The sequence below is a fragment of the Macaca nemestrina genome, chromosome 1 (genome assembly GCF_043159975.1).
Source record: "Macaca nemestrina isolate mMacNem1 chromosome 1, mMacNem.hap1, whole genome shotgun sequence".
Classification (NCBI taxonomy): domain Eukaryota; kingdom Metazoa; phylum Chordata; class Mammalia; order Primates; family Cercopithecidae; genus Macaca; species Macaca nemestrina.
This window is the reverse complement of record NC_092125.1, coordinates 39,455,953-39,473,214: the sequence shown is the minus strand read 5'-3', so window position 1 is coordinate 39,473,214 and position 17,262 is coordinate 39,455,953. Positions and strand designations below refer to the sequence as shown.

The 17,262-nt window shown below is 48.6% G+C and overlaps 1 protein-coding gene across 13 annotated transcripts in view; it reads right to left on the bottom strand.

Annotated features, from left to right (window-relative positions):
* LOC105484537 (calcium voltage-gated channel subunit alpha1 E) overlaps window positions 1–17,262 on the bottom strand; it is a 492,953-nt gene that overhangs the window by 73,713 nt on the left and 401,978 nt on the right. For 10 of the 13 annotated variants that reach the window (XM_071076614.1, XM_071076570.1, XM_071076587.1 and 7 more), the window contains 10 exons: window positions 16,707–16,819; window positions 15,044–15,156; window positions 14,570–14,701; window positions 14,048–14,120; window positions 13,035–13,152; window positions 10,386–10,453; window positions 8,742–8,839; window positions 3,718–3,774; window positions 1,926–2,567; window positions 1,216–1,529 (listed from right to left, as the gene is read on the bottom strand). In XM_071076614.1, the coding sequence (XP_070932715.1) occupies window positions 1,216–1,529; window positions 1,926–2,567; window positions 3,718–3,774; window positions 8,742–8,839; window positions 10,386–10,453; window positions 13,035–13,152; window positions 14,048–14,120; window positions 14,570–14,701; window positions 15,044–15,156; window positions 16,707–16,819 (1,728 nt within the window). The remainder of the gene's footprint in view (window positions 1–1,215; window positions 1,530–1,925; window positions 2,568–3,717; window positions 3,775–8,741; window positions 8,840–10,385; window positions 10,454–13,034; window positions 13,153–14,047; window positions 14,121–14,569; window positions 14,702–15,043; window positions 15,157–16,706; window positions 16,820–17,262) is intronic. The other 3 variants (XM_071076628.1, XM_071076620.1, XM_071076617.1) reach the window with 1 other exon arrangement.

Here is a 17,262-nt window from a genome sequence, read left to right as displayed (position 1 = left end):
GCTTTATGTTCTTTCTCATAAAAGAAGGCCCAAAACACTTCTTACATATTAAAGCAAACAAACACCAAAAGAGCTGTGGGTCTGGGATCTTGAGACATGCCCAAGTCAACTGAAGCATGCCACTGGACATGGGAGACTGCACTTTCTGAAGCAGTAGTGGCATGTTGACTGTAGAGAACATGCAGAAATGGGAAGGGAGCATGGAAGAAAAACAGGGAGGGGGAAGACTGTCATGTGAAAGAGTAAATACAGAAAAAGTAAGAGGAAAACATCAAAGCTGGAACCCTGTGGTCACAATTCAGTGATCTTGGGACGGCAGGTGGGATTAATGCGGGGACAGCATGAGGCCAGAGCAGCCATGGGGTATGGGGTCAGGGCAAGGATAGGGTGTGGAATTAATAACGCAGGGATGGGGTATGGGGTCAGGGCAAGGATAGGGTGTGGAATTAATAACGCAGGGATGAGGTGTGGGGTCAGGGCAGGGATGGGGTATGGGGTCAGGGCAAGGATAAGGGGTGGGATGAATACAGGGATGGGATGTAGGGTCAGGGCAGGGGTGGAGAAGTGTTTTTTGGTTTGTTCGTTTTGCTGTGTTTCCCTTTAGGACATCAATAATTAACATTTGTTGCCTAAGGGAACTGTGATGGGGAGAACTTGTGACTAACAGCTCCTAGGAGAAAAAGAGTTGGTAAGAGCAATAGAATCATATAAAATATTAGTACAGGGAACGGCCTCAGAGATCATCTAGTACAACGCTCTCACTTTACAGACGACAAACTGAGGCCTCAAGAGACACAGAGGTTTTTCGAAGGTCACTCAGTGAGCAGAGCCATGGTCCACTCCATCAGAGGCTCCCTAACTTGCTGGGGCAGCAGAGCACCTGGGAGACCCCAGAGAACACCATCAAATATTCATACACCAAAGCAAATAGCTGAATATCTCACTGGGCACAAAGTCACATGTGATCACTCTGAAGACTTGAGTGTGGTCACAGGAACCAAAAGCTTGGGGAAATTTTATGGGAAAAATTTAAGATGAAGAGAATGCTGGCTTATTTTTGTTCTGCACACGGGGAGAAAACTGCCACTCATTTTTACTTCTTGAAGGATGATTTACTCCTCCTGGTGGTGCTTTCCATGTGGCTTTATTGGAAGGGCCCCAGCCCCAGACAGGATAGGAGGTGGGGTTGGAGGGGAAACGGGACTGCGCTCTCACTGTGCACCACAGTTGAGTCCACCAAGGGGCCCACGTCGGGGATGGCGACGGTGACGCTGGTGCTCTCGGTGGTGGCCTTGTCCGTGTTGGCCGTGATGCAGGAGAGGTCGGGCTCACTCTGGCTGATGACCCGGCCCATGTCTAGCTGCACATCCCCCAGCAGGGCCTGCTCACTGCTACCTTCCGGCTCCTGCTCCGTCGGCACCATGTCCTTCCCCACTTCCAGCTCAGGATGGGGCAGGACTAAGGGGGCATTAGCCTCATCAAGGCCTCCTGCCAGCCCGGAGCCTCTGGACACCATCAGACTGTTGGTCCTGTGGAGAGAGGAGGAGAGAGCTGGTGCTCAGATGCTGTCCCCAAATGGTGGGTGTGCCCGGCACGAGGGGAAGGTGGGGAAGCTCAGGCAGCCTGGAAGGCACAAAGCCACCACCGCCTTCCACCCCACCCAGCCAGGCAGAGAGGTGCTAAGACCCACACGCCATGGTCACTGCCTTACTCCTGTCCTTCTATCCACGACCCACTTCCAACAGGCCCTCGTTTTCAGGGGGACAGAGCCCACTGCCTGTTATATTTATTCATACCTCACAAAGTGTGTGTCAGCATAATTTCCATTTTATAAAAGGGGAAACTGGAGCTCAGAAAGGCTTATATTGAGGAATGCCTAACAGCAGCCTGTGCGCTGTCCATCTGGGACCCCGTGACTCACTCACCTCCTTAAATCCTGGGCTCTCTCTTCTTGGATGGTTGGCTCCTTGGCACCATGGTTGCCCCTGAGCTCAGGGTCCTTCTCCCCTTCAGTGGGCATGGCTTCATCCAGACTGCGTTCCTGGCTAGCAGACCTGCTCCGAGAGGCTGAGGAGGACTCCTTGCCTTCCGTCCTGACGCGGCGATGCCGGCTGCGCCGCTGGCTCTGCCTGTGCCTGGCCCGGTCCTCAAAGGTCACCACAGCCTCTCCTCCCCCCGCCTCCTGCTGAGTCGGGTCACAGTTCCCATGACAGGGCCTGGCCAGCCACGGCGGCTCCCGCTGGCCCAGGGACAAGGGGGTCCTCTGGTTGTCCAGGGCACTGGATCGGTCACCTCCATCCCCCTTGAGGGACCCCCCACGGCTGATGCGCTCCTCCTCGAACTTCTCCAGGGCCAGGCCCAGGGCCAGGCCCTCGATGGCCCTGGGTCTCCGATAAAGGCTGGAGTGGGTGTTGAGTGGGTTGAGGGAGCTGAGTGGGTTGAGCGGGTTCATGGACGGCGCCTCCTCCCTGTTGAGGGCCTCCTGGCTGGACATCTGCATGTGCTTCCTCAGCTGGCTGGTGCGCTGCTCCCACACAGACATGTGGTGCCGGCGCCTCCGCTCCCTCCTGCCAAGGGGAAAGGGCAGGGCTGTGGTCAGAGCCTGAAAGCTGCAGGCAGGGAGGGTGACCGCAGGGGCCATGTGAGAGGGCGGGACACATGGTGGGGGCAAATGGGAGCGCCCAGGACCTGCAGACAGGAAGCACAGAAAGATGCAAGGAGCAGGCGGGCCACACGTGAGGAGCTCATCGGGCAGGTGCCTCCCAGCCTGGGCACTTTCCACTCCAATCCCTGCTTTGCAGTAACTGAGGGGTGGGTAGGCATCAGCCCTGGGAGGGGTTCCAAGTCCCCAGGGCCTGCTGGGGCAGCAGTCCACAGGCTTACCACGTCTTCACTCCCCTGCTCTCCTTGCTTTCAGGGCGTCTGCTTGTACACACTCAATGGCCCTTGATTCAAGGTCAAAGGTCTTTCCTCCTCCTCTCCCACTCAATCTCCCTTCCCTCTCAGGTTACAGCCTGGGACAATGAGGGCTGAAATGGTCAGATACCACTGAAGGGTGAGAAGAGTGCCAGGCAGACTTATTACAAAAAGTCTTGATACCACCCTCAAAAGTGAGAGTGCTACGAGTCTCTTTCACAATAGCTAATAAAAGCCACAGAAGGCTAAGTGCAGAGACCACCAGCAGCTCATACTCAAAACTGCGATTGAGCATTTCAGCCCAGGGGCCTAGAGGAGCAATGACGGGGCAGCAGAAACACATGAACACAAATGCAGGAGAGCACACGGGAGAGGGCTTGCTGGGCGGACGGGGAGTCACCTCCTCCCCACGCCTGTGCCTGTGGGCGCACACCTACAAACCGTGAAGGGGACACGCAGATGTACCCACACGCACCCTCACTGAGGCCCACACATAGCTGTACACAACTGCCTACGTGAGAGGTACACCCACCAACACTAACACAACATATACTCATTCACAGGCCAGACTGAAGAGTGAAAAACACACAGGTCACATACGTAGACACACACTGATATAAGCACATGTTGAGAGGTGCAGAGGGCATATCCACAGATCATGTGAACAGAACACACACACACACACCAAGCCTCACACTGACATGCACACCCAGTGCCACTTTGTCTATGGCAAGGACAACGACACATTGTCCCACACCCACACGTAACCACTCACAAACACGCAAACTGGTACACACATACAGGTGGCTGCTGCGTGGCTCCCACATCGACATGTGGTGTCTTCTCCTTCTGTCTCTTCTGGGGAAGAAAAACGAACAGGTTCAGTTCACCCCAACCTCTAGGAACCTCAAGCCCCAGAGCCACCAGCAGATTTCTGGAGGGGGACACAGAGTCCTCTGCGTGGCCAACGGGTCTCCATGTGCCTGCTTGCCTTCTGTAGACTCCCCATGTTCGACTCTCCAATGCAGTGACTTTCAATTCCTTGCTATGTGCAAATACATGGATCTAGGTTTTGAAGCACACATGCAGAGCCACACAGGCTATGCCATTTCACACGATCCACAGCTCCAGATGCTCAAACACCATGCCCCACAGGCACGCAAACTTCCACCTACACATCCTTCAGATTCCTATTTTGGAAATCCAGTAGATGTTGCTGAGTAGTTTTCTTCCCCTCCCCCGAGTCATTTCTAGGGCTAGCATAGCACATTCATTGGGTGTGGCTCCCCAGCTCATGAGTCCTGTAGCAGACCCTGACCCAGCTTCACAAAACATGCAGGGGAGCAAGTGCTCTGCCATGCATGATGTCAAGGCTACAAAGTGGTCCATGGTCAGAGGCAGCACCATCTTTCCATAGGCCACCATCCATGTACTCCAGGATATGAGCAGTGACCTCTGCCTATGAGCAATGCAGAGGCCCTGGCCATAGGCCCTGTTCTATGTTCGGCAGGGCAGAGCACAATATTGACCTTCTAAGCCTTGTAGAGAGAAAACTCTCTTTCATATGCATATTGTGTTCTTACAAACACAAGGTTAGAATGGCGACGTATTAACTGTGCCCACAGAAAGAGACGGGACGCCTGGTAAATAAGCTGTCAGCACAGGGTCAATGCTCAGCTAGAGGATGATACATCTGGGCTATCCTTGCAGTAAGCCTGCCCCAGTTACTGGCCTGATGAACTCAGTCCAGCCTGATGGGCCCTGCTTGGACCTGGGATGTTGGCAAATGCTGTTCCTCTCCTGATAAAGCTGATGCCCACCCATGGAGAACATGCTAGGCAAATTAATCCCCATCAACTACCATCTTTCACATGTCTGCAGAAGAGCCCCCACCCTCTGAGGGAGCAGAGGCAGTTGGTCTGAGGCCCACTCTGGGTGTATGGAAGATGCACAGTGCACATGTGTGTGGCTGCCCAGGAGCACCCACTGATGCAGACATCGTTGTGGAGAAGCCTGTGAGCTCCTCAACTGAATACATCCCTCAGCATCAGTGGTCTGCAATGCAACAAGGCACAGGTGGGGGTAGGAGAGCCAAGAAGCATGGGTAGATACAAAAGTAGAAGCATACGCTCTAGACAGGCAGCATGCACACCTGCTAGGAAAAGCACATCACACCATCTATTTGCAAATTCTCAAATATTCAAATACCCGCTATCCAGAAGCATGTGTGTAAGAGTGTATGTACGTGGAAGGATTCTCTCTCTCACACACACAAGCATGGGCATTCTCTCTACTCACATATGCACAGATTCAAACTTACATTCATACCTAAAATCATACAGAGAAGCATCCACATGTCTCCAACTCATATGAATGAGACCTTGTGTACACCCCACAATAGCCTTGTGGGATAGGAAGGGCAGGTGGCATTCTTCTCATTTCAAAGATGAGGCAACAGAGGTTCTGAGATCGGAGTGGTTGTCTCTCTGAGATCACAGAGTATATTAGTGAGAGAAATATAACTAGCACTCAGGCACTTTGGTTTTTAACAGTGCTTCTTCTGTGTTTCCCCATGGACAGCCATGTTTGCACTTAAAGTGTAGTCCGAAATCAGCAGTTTCGCCTTAACACCCAAGCAGGGCATGAACACCTGAGCAAGGCATACACGACTGAGCAGAGCACACACACCTGAGCAGTGTATGCACACTGGTGCAGGGCACACACACCTGTGCAGGGCACATACACCTGAGCAGTGTACACACATCTGTGCAGGGCACACACACCTGTGCAGAGCGCACACACACCTGAGCAGGGCACATACACCTGAGCAGTGTACACACATCTGTGCAGGGCACACACAGCTGAGCAGGGCACACACACCCGAGCAAAATGCACACACACCTGAGCAGGGCACACACACCCGAGTAGGGCACATACATCTGAGCAATGTACACACATCTGTGCAGGGCACACACAGCTGAGCAGGGCACACACGCCCGAGCAAAATGCACACACACCTGAGCAGGGCACACACACCTGAGCAGTGTACACACATCTGTGCAGGGCACACACACCTGTGCAGGGCACACACACCCAAGCAAAATGCACACACACCTGAGCAGTGCACACACACCTGAGAAAAATGCACACACACCTGAGCAGTGCACACACACCTGAGCAGGGCACACACACCCGAGTAGGGCACATACATGTGAGCAATGTACACACATCTGTGCAGGGCACACGCAGCTGAGCAGGGCACACACACCCAAGCAAAATGCAGACACACCTGAGCATTGTACACACACCTGTGCAGAGCACACACACCTGTGCAGGGCACACACACCTGGGCAGAGGACACACACCTATGTAGGACACACACACCTGAGCAATGTAGACACACTTGTGCAGGGCACATACACCTAAGCAGAGTACTCACACGAGCAGGGTGCACACATCTTTGCAGGGCACACACATCTGTGCAGGGTACACATACCTGAGCAGAGTGCACACAGCTAAGCAGGGCACACACACCTGGAGGTGGCTCACACCAGCAACACCAACCTCACAGCACATGTACAGCACCAAAGCCCGGGTGTCTGCTGGTCTTGGATGTTTGCAGCACCTCCTTCTACCTCGCTGTGCCCTGATGCACACTCTGCTCAATTCCCACGGCCCTGCCGGTGCCTACCCACATTTCATTCATTCTTTCATTCCAGAAATAGTGAGTTTCTACTCTGGGCCAAGCATCGTCCCAACTCACATCTCTCTAAACCCACTTCTCCCCCAGGCTTCCTCATCTCAGTAAATAGAACCACCCACTCCTAAGTGGCAGCCAGGCCCACCCATCCACATTTTTGGATACCTGTGTGTATGTGTTTTTAACCCAAACTCATGAGTTCAGGGAAGGTGGAGCAGAAATTACTCAAGGCCCAGAGAATATTCCAGAGAGGAATATTCCCTATCAATCTTTGGCATTTCCCTATCAACTTTTAACAATTTGGAAGGGAATTTTTTTCTCTCACTCACAGAAGAGGGATCCAAGGGCCAGGCCTTTAGTTTTAAAAGGCAAAGGCAAGATGATGGCCGTGCATGGAGGGAGGTCCCCCCCCCCACACGCACACAACCCTGGCACACCCCACAAGGCAAGAAGAGGCTGCTGGGAGCCATTTACCGGAGCTCTAGCCAACCAAAGGCTCCTCCCTTACTAGCTTCAAGTAACAATGACAGGGTCATTGCCAGGATAGACTTCCACCCCCTTGGGGGTCTCAGACCATCCCACAGATGCCCCAGCACCACTCACCACTCACACAGTCCTCATGCAGGCCTGGACGCAAACAACAGGAGTTATGTGGTTCTACAGTCACTTCCCAGCCTCTCCTCCCACACCCCCCCGTCTCACCATGCAGAGACCAGGCCACGCAGGGCCCAGGCCAACTGCCTGTAGCTCTACCACAGGTCCAGGCTGGCCCCCTGAAGCAGTAGACTCACCACTCTCCTTTATCACCTCCTGTTCTCTCCCTAGTCCACTTCAACTGGGTTCTGTTCCAACCTGGCCATGGAAATGGCTCTTGTAAGGTCACTAACAGCTTTCATTTTGCCATATGCAATGGTCCCTTTTCTGTTCCTTGTTGTATGTGATTTTTCTACAGTATGCAGCACCGGCACCCACTCTTCCTTCCTGCAGAGTCTTCCCTCACAGGTTTCCAGCATACCATGCCTCCTGTTCTTTCTCTTGCCTCCTAGCTGTACTCCCTTGGTCTCCGTGGCTGGTTTCTCCTCGTAGCAGGATCACCGTCAGCCTCTGTCCTCAGCAGCTAGGTCTCTGGGATACCTGACCCATACCGATGACTTAAATACCATCTAAACGCGAATAACCTCCGCCAATCATTGTTTTAATTCTGACTTTTCTGAGCTCCTGCTGCAGGTAACCAAGAGCCTATTCAACACTTGGATGCCTTAGAAGAATCTCAAAATGAACTTTAGATTTCCACCGGTTTCCAAGGATCCAGTAAGTACCACCACCCCCCAACCCGCTGCTTAGTCTGCAAAACCTTAAAACCTGGGATCAATTTTTGTTTCTTCCCTTTTATTCATCCTCACCCCTGCCACATTGAATCCATGAGCTCATCCTATTGGCTCTCTCTCCAAACTACAGACTGAATGGGATTACTCATGTCCTCCATTTCCCCCACCCTAGTCTAAACCCCCATCACCTCTCCCCTACTTTACTCTGAGAGCTGACTCTTTCCCTGCCTCCACTCTGGCCCCTACAGTCCGTTATGCTCCATAGAACAGAGTGACCTTTTTAAAAGTGTAAATCATATCCTATTCATCCTTCCACTTGAGGTCCTCCTGTGATTTCAGCCAGAATAAAAGCTAAATTCTTCCACCTGGACTTTAAGGACCTCAGAGTCGGCCCCGTCCCCTCCCCGGCCCTGTCTCTATCTCCCCTCATTAATTACACATCAGCCACACTGGACCTTGCTGGGAACACTCTTCCTTCAAAATGTCACAGGACTGTCATCTACACATTTAGGTCTCTGCTTAAACAGCTCCCCCTCAGAGAATCCCTTCTGCTTGACATAAGCTGCTCCCACCCAGCTCCTGTACTTCTCCACTATAGGACCCTGTTTCATTTACTTATAGCACTTGTCACTATCTGAAATGATATGCGTGTTTATTATCTATCTCGCTCACTGTGTATTCTCAGGAACAGTTCCAGTATGGAGTAGGTGCACTCCTGCAACCAATAGTTTTGTGAGTTGATGAACTGGCTGTTAGCACAGGAGCTCAGTGATCAGTGAAGGGGGCAGCTGACTCACTCGATCGAAGGCATGTTGGGTGCAGACATCGGGCTGACCTCCTTGGCCTTCTGCAGTGCATGTTTCTGGTTGAAGGCCTCTTCTTCCTCCTGTTCATCCTAGACACAAAGCAGAGATAGCTTTGCTTGGGATCCCCAGGAAGGAGAGTAGCTTCCCTTGGCTCTCCTAAAGAAGAGTTCTGAATACCAAGTGAAGTCAGGAAGACACAGGAAGAGGATAAACAAGGTAGCGAGATGTTAGGTTGGCTCGGAGACTTCTGATGGCCAGAGGCCAGGTCCCTTGGGAGTCAGGAGCCTCACTGCTCCGGCATGGCCAGCAATCCTTGTCTCCATCCTGGAGCCATCCACGGGCTGCTCATGAGAACCAGGAGAAGTCTACCCCAACCCGTAGTCCTCAGTGGAGCTGGCTATGGCTGTGGAGGTCAGTGGCAGGAGCTGACACTTCTCAGATGTCCTACAGTGTCTAGAAGTGATGGAGCAGGGGCCTTCCAGGCAAGGACCCCGCTGAGTAAAGTGCCGAGGCTGAGCACCCCATTGCAGTATCTTCCCTGCACAGCTAAGTGGGTGCTCAGGCAGAGCTCTCATCCCTTCAAGCAGCATTCCTGCAAGCATCCCCTCTGTGATGAACCCAAGGAAAACCAGCTCAGATAAAAGGATTAGAGCTGATAAGAGCACATACATCTTCAGAGCATGCTATGGTTTTCACAGACATTATTTTACTTGATCCTCACAGTAATCACGTGAGGTACACAATGCAGATATGGCATTCCTGCCTCACGCATGAAGAAACCGATGCTAATGGAGATCAGGAGTCCAAGCCAAGCCAGCATAGCCAGTGGCAGGTGTGGGACTCAGACCCAGTTTCTCAGCTACTTAAAGCTGGTATTTTTCCTACCATATATGCGGATAATAAGACCCTCAAGGATGTAGAAAGAACATCAGAGAACGCATGGAAGAAGCTCAGAAACGTCAGCAGGATGCTATGCACTTCTGTTCAAAACCAAATTGACACTCTCTGTGGAGAAAAGGGTATTTACTCATCTCTGTAGACCATCCCACTGCTGTTAATATTGCCTCCCCATACTGGGGAAATTAATCAGAGAAAAGAAGGGAACAGTTCTGTGAAAATTTCCCAGAACTGTATCTGGGAAATTTAGTATCTGGCTTCATTGAAATTTCCCCAAAATGACCTTGGCCACTGGAATATCCCAATAGCCATAGCCCAGGAACTGTGATGGCCCTGATCTCTCTCCTACCAAAACCCAGAAGGGTTAAGTCATGTGATTCAGGTCACACAGCCATAGGCTGCAGTAGCAGAGGTGGAACTTAAAACCAGGGCTCTAGAATTTTCCTGACTCTCCATGATAATCCTGGAAAGGACTCCTTTGAGGGCTCATAGAAATTAAGATGTTATTTTTTGTGTTCCTTGAGGCCCCCTAGGTGAGGCTGAGGCTCACCAAACTCAATAAAAGTGAACCAGGCTTCCATCATCGGTGTGTGGCTATCCAACTGTCCAGAAGTTTCCAGAAAGGGCCTTCTTGGCAGGCCTGAGTCAGACAATGTAGACTTTTGGAGAGAGTTCCAAAACCCAGAGGGCACCCAGTGGCACTAGAGAAACATCAGATCCCCAGAGAACAATGCTTACCTTGGTCAGCTCCTGGGCGTTGGCTAGATTATCTACAGCAATAGCCAAGAACACATTCAGTAGCGTGTCTGGGGTGATGAATTAAGGATGGGCAAATAAGAAAAGCGAAAGTCTTCAGCAAGGCTGAGAGGCCACCTAATGATCTTTCCTGCCTGGGACACTAACAGGAACAGAAGCTACCCTGAAGAGTCACTTAAGCAGGGGCTGTGGGAACAGACAGGGAGATGCTGTACAACTCTGTTGAAAGGAGAAAGAGGGTATGTCTTCCTTCCTTCCACATATCATCTCTTTACCCAGGATAAAGAAATACCTGAATCAAACCATCTGGGGGCCAGATGGGGTGAGGAGAATTACGATACTGTGAAAAGTTATTATTTGGTCTTTAACTATGTATCCCAGCATACAACTCTTAAAATCCTTAGAAACTCCAAAGTGATATCTGGTAGCCCCTAGGTAGCTTCTGGACGGGGGCTGGTCACCAAACCAAGGCATGATTAGAGGGTTGGAACTTTCAGCCCTATCCCCCGAACCTCCAGGGAGGGGGGAGGGACTGAAGGTTAAGTTGATCATGAATGGCCAATGGCTTAATCAATCATGCCTATGTAATGAAGACTCCATAAAAATCCAAAAGGACAGTGTTCAGAGAGCTTCTGGATAGCTGAGCATGTGGAGGTTCCTGGAGACTGGCACTCCCGGAGAGGGCATGAAAGTTCTGTGCCCATCCCCAATGTCTTTCCCTCTGCCTCTCTTCAACTGTATCCTCTGTAATATCCTTTATAATAAACTGGTAAATGTGTTTTCCTGAGTTCCGTGAGCCACTCTAGCAAATTAACTGAACCCAGGAAGGGGTTGTGGGAACCCCAAATTATAGCCTTCAAAACACAGGTAAAGTAACCTGAGGCATGCAATTGTCATTGTAAGGCAGTGGCAGTCTTGGGGATTCAGCCCTCAACCTGTGGGATCTAATGCTATCTCCAGGTAGATAGCATCAGAATTGAATTAGAGGACACCAACTAGTATCCGCTGCAGGATTGTTTGCTTGGTGAGTAAAAAACCCCACACATTTGGTTACAGAAGTCTTCTGCATTGATTGTTGATGAATAAGGGAACAGAAAAAGCACTTTGAATTTGTTCAGCCACATTCAAAAGGTCTTTAGACAGCTGTGGCCTCTACCCATAGCAATTACAACTAAGAGAATCACTGAACAAGATGTGTAGGGAGCTCAGTGTGGGAGCTCATCTGCCCATTCTGGGAGGCTGAAATTGAATCCTACCTAGGCCAATGGGCGTCACACCATTCTGTCCTTAAAGACAAAAAGAATGAGATTCCACAGCCCCTGTTACTGAGCATCTCCCAATAATAACATGCTAACTTCTCCCGTTCTTCTTGTGAGGGTCCTGAAGGGTTCCACATTTCATTTAACAAAATGTCACACAGCAGACATGATTCACTATGAAATATATTCCTATGCCATACTCTAGGGCCTGAAGTCTCAATTTCCAACTGTCTTCAAAGCCTATGTGTTATGGAACATAGAACTGTTGTAGCATCAAAGTCCAGCTCTGACTACCCCCAGAATATCAGGACAATTATTATGCCATTGGGACACATGGGGCTTCCATGACTGTGACTCACTACCTGGTGTTCTTTTCATGAGTTTCTTATGTTGAGCTTCTAGTCAGCTCCAACCTCTAGACATTTTCAGGGCAGAAAACTTAAAAGAGCACGTCTAGTCTATGAAGCTATGGAAAATGCAAAAATACACCTGCATCCCATGGTTCTCCCTTTTTATTCTACTAATCCCAATTCATGGCCAACCCCACTCCCCAAAAGCATCTAACAGTTGTATAGAAGTTTGTAATTATAAATCACATGCAAATAAATTGTCTCATTTAGTATTCACCACTAACAAAGGAGATAAATATTATTATCCTCCTTTCAGTTGTAAAACATAGAAGCTCGGAGTGATTAAGTAACTTTCCCAAGGCCACACAGCTGATACACAGAGTTGCTGGGATTAAAACCTAAATCTCCTGGTCTAGATCTTGTGATTGGATAGGGCACTGGAGTTAGATGGAACTGGACTTTAGTCTCCCTTTACAATTTAATAGTTATTTTACTCGAGATTTTTTTTCTCCTATAAGGATTAAATAGTGCCTATGAAGCACTTAGTTTAAGGTCTCACGTATAGCCCAAATACAGTACATATTTGCTAGAATTAGCAGTAATGGCATTAATCCTAATGCTAATGTTTTGAGATCTTACTATGTGGCAGGCTTTGTTCTACATTAGCATGTAATTAATTCATTAGTGGTATAATGTGCCTATTTCAGCCTACAGTGATCTCTGCTTTGTCTAATGTTGTCCAGCTCATAGTACCACCAACCATTCAATGTAACAGTCTCCTATGTTATTCTTTGCATACATGACAGATTTGGATAATACTCTATCTTGTTTATGTTTGTATTCTTTACCCAACTAGTACATGAAGTCCTTCAGATCAGGATCCTTATTTACTTTAGTACACCAAACAATGTCCACGCCCCTGTTCCACCAACCCAAGCTCTAGCACCACCACCACCAATACCTCCTCAAATGCTGGTCCAGGAAGGCGGGCAGCTTGAGGAGGTACATCTTAAAAAGGATACAGTTGCCAAACAAGGTAAGCACAATGAAGTAGATGGCAGACCACATGCCTGAGCTGACACCGCCCTGGGAGCGGATCCCATTGTACATCACCTCATTCCAGTCCTCACCCGTCAGGATCTACACAAAGCAAATGACAGACACATCAGAAACCTGGGCTGGTGGAGAAAATGGGGTCAATACCAAGGGCAAATTCTGGGCCTGGGTCTTTTGCATCTACCCCTTTGCTTGACCATCCTGCCAGGGAGTTAAAAAAAAGTCCCATAAATAATCCTGAACTTTCTTTTGATATGGAAGAGAATTTTAGACACTGAAAATGGAAGGAGAGCATCAAAGGGAAAGGTTCTGTTCCTCCAACTACAGAGTGTCTCCCACCTTCAGTTTTGCAAGGTCCTTGTGGAAATCACACAGATCAGGTGGTCTGGTCATTACCTAACTGTCCTCAGAGCTGCCCAGATACAGGGTCTGGAACAGCAGCAGGATTGGAAAGAGCCTTGTGAGCTGCAGTTCAGGAAACTTGGGTTCTGGTCCAACCTCAGATTCTGGCCAAATAGTATTTTTCTTTAGGTCTAAGATACTATCAATTTTGAATTTTCCCCATGATTTAAACAGTTGAGTTTTGGGGGGAGCAGGGGTGGAAAAGAGACCTTGTTAAATAAACACCATTTAATGGATACCTTGTTAAATGGGTTAGAAGATGTCCCTAGATTTCAGAAAACCATAGATGTGATTCTTGGCTGAATGCCTCAGACTCAATATCTCCTGCAAACTCACAGGTGTGGGAGAAGGACAGTGAGATGGTCCCAACAGAGCTCTCTTATTATTGGTAAGAACAAAGCCACAGAAGTTCTAGGGATTATTGTAGTAATGACCGCTCAACTAGAAAGAGTGTCTCACTCCCCTGGGAGGAGCCTGGAAAGGAAAAGCAGAATTGTCCTGAAACTCATCCTTGTCTTGCAGTGTGCAGTCCAAGGGACCTCACGCAGCACTTGTGAACCGTCAGCTGGCCTCATACCTGGAACACGGTCATGATGGCTGCAGGGAAGGTGTCAAAATTTGCCGAAGGAGTCCCATCATTAAAGTTAAACCTGAAAAAAAAAGTAGAGAAAAGAATGGAATGAAAATCTCACATACCAAGTTTTTCATTCCCCAAGATCACAGTTTTCATCACTTCTTTTCCCCTTTCTTCTACAACCCCCTTCTTCCCTACTTTTTCCCCCATTCCACATAACTTATAAAGACTGTAACAATGACTACTACTGATGAACTATGCACTTTGAAGGATGTTCCCATGCTGCACATTTCAGGGACAGCACCAAAGAAATGGGTCCCCGGAACGAGAACCCTGTACAGCCTGAAAGTAATAAAAGCAGAGATGTTTACTCCACATATGCACGCACTCGGTGGTCAATTCAGGCCATGGGCAAAGGCAGACAGGATAGTAACATGGTGATTGAGTTAATATTAGACCCTGGCCCAACACAGGCTAGGACTAGGTTTTGAGCCTCCTTTGGATGGAAAGCTTCTGAGCACTTACCTGCCACCAAATAACTGCATTCCTAGGAGAGCAAAGACAACAATGAAGAGGAAGAGGAGGAAAAGTAAACTGATGATAGACTTCATTGAGCTCATCAAGGAGACCACCAAATTCCGCAGGGAAGCCCAATACCTACAAAACCCAGACAATGTGACAGCTGTGAACACTGCATACCAAGTTAGCCCCCAAGCCCAGCTCAGCATCTACCTGGTAGTCTATGAAATAACCTGCATTTGTATATTTGTAGGAAGTAAAGAGGGCAGCAACCTATTGCTCCCCTTGGGAATGTGGCACCATAGATATTTTTGGTTTAATCTTTGGAGAAGAAGGAAGAGCTAAAGAATAGAGAAGGGGTGGGGCAGGGAAGGGATACTTTCCCCCTAAGGGGGAAAGAGAAGATGGAAGAAAATATAAGGCAGAGAAAAGGTTCTACTCTCAAAGTCATTGGGAAAAGTCCAAATTCTGCTCACTTACTTGGTTATTTTAAATATTCTTAGAAGCCGGAGGGCTCGCAAGACACTGATTCCAAAAGACGTACCAGGTCTGAAGATTGCCCAGACCACTTCAAAGATACTGCCCACTGTGACCTACAGAAGCAATGCCAGTCACAGTGAGAGGAGGAGGAGGAGAAGAAGAGGGGGCATTCTAACGCCCAGCACACAATCAACAGCTCTCAGTGGGGGATGGGGGAATAAAAACTCTCCTCTCCCACCAGCCCTACCTTCAGTAAAACTACCTATGTGGGAAGCTGCCACCTCTCTCCCATTGCTCTTCAATCCCCTTCCTAACTTTAATCCTTCATATTGTAGATTGGCTTACTGACTCCTGTCCTTGGTGAAAACTACAACAGCCAGTTGCTGCTTCTGCTGCTCTGACAAAGGAGTGGTACTCAAAACAAAGAAACTGATTTGGATTAGTACAAGTTTCATCTCAATACAGAAATCTCAGAGAAGGTCTACATTCTCTCATAATCCTAAAATTCAGTGCTAACAAGAACGTTTCGGTCCTTGATATAATAAATATCTCTCAGTCACAGAGGTCTTGCATCCCGCAATGTGACAGTTCATGGTGATGTAGGATCTGATTGCTACAAGATGCAGCAATTGCAGATGAACATTTCAATTTCCTTTTATTTTAATTATGTATTTATTGAATGTCCACTATGTTCTAGATATTGTGCTAGGAGAAACAACAACTATTAATCCCGAGAGTAATGCCGAAAGGTACGGACACAAAGAAACTAAGGTTAAAGTGATCTCTCACTAGCTGCTATGCCTGAAAATTGCCCATACTCAGAACCATATGCTCCAAGTTAAAATGTAGATTAGCAAGTGCTCGAAATCTTTAGCACCTAACTGAAGCTTTGGCAGAAAAAGTAGTGGGATTGGCACAAAGAGAAGTGGTTCAGGAGCCCAAAGTTCTGCGACCCAATTCTGCTGCTAACTGGGTATATGAACTTGGGCACGGGAGCTTCTATTTATTCTTGTGTAAGTGGGAAGGCTAACTCCTGAAATGTAATATAGTTCATAGGACTCCTGTAAGCGGCAGGGGACAAAAATAAAAGATATGTGAAAGCACCCTGAAGTGTTAGCACAATGTATACATTTAGATATCCATACTATGTAGAAAGTAAACAGCTGACTGAGAGATTCTCTGTGGGGACTTGCTAATATAAGAGTGTGTGTGTATGTGTTTGCGTGAGGGTCTATCTAGATAATTATCCCAATTTTAAACTGAAGTAGAAAAACAAATACATAAGCTTCTCTTTCCTATGGAACCACCTCTAGAATCAAGTCCTTTGTCCTTCTCAGGCTTCCCCCAAGATAATAAGTGGTTCAAAAGTCTGGCTATGGGTAGCTTTGTAAACTCTCACGGAGCTATACACTTAAGTGTACCCTTTATAATGTATGTGTTACATTTTAATAAAAATATTGAAAATTAAAGAGCTTAGAAAAACAAATAAACCTTGCATGGGAAGGATTCATTCACTTCTGAATTCCCTTTAGCTAATCTTATCGATTCTCTTTTTATATATTCTGATTTCAGTATCTCATGCTGAGTAAGGAGCAAGCTGCTTATCTAAAACCAGGGCCTATCAACACAAAGCAGGAGCACAGGCAGGCTTCTGATGACTTACCCCAAAATCAAAGCAGTTGAATGAAGAGTGAAAATAAAGGCGAGGCCCCATGCCATACATCTTCAGGGACATCTCCAAGAGGAAGAGTCCCAGAAACAGAAATTCTGCATAGTCTGGAAGTATTAAAAGTAGAGCATTGGTTCCACATGTGGGGTGGGCTCAGGCACTTCTCAGCTAACACACCCACTTACAGAGCAGCTCACAAAAACACATGTCGGGACATTCGGTAGCCATATCAGGCCAGGGCTGGGCAGAGCCTAATGATGTCTGAGTACCCTCTGACCCAGGCTGAGTCCCAGGCGCACTCAACAGATCAGCATTGCTCTCTTTCAGTAGGCAGGCCTGTCACTGGCCTTTATATGGTAGAGGGCCCTTAGAGGGCAAAGAGAGGACTTACTATGGCTTTGATCAAAGGGCTGGATTCCTCCCCACACACCCAGCAGGGACAGGCCCCTGACCCTCACTCATGCCCAGTGGCAGTCTAATCTGGAGCTGACCTATCAGCTCTTCTTCCGGTCTATTTGAGATCTCCATTGCCCTGAGAACTTCCTGCCCA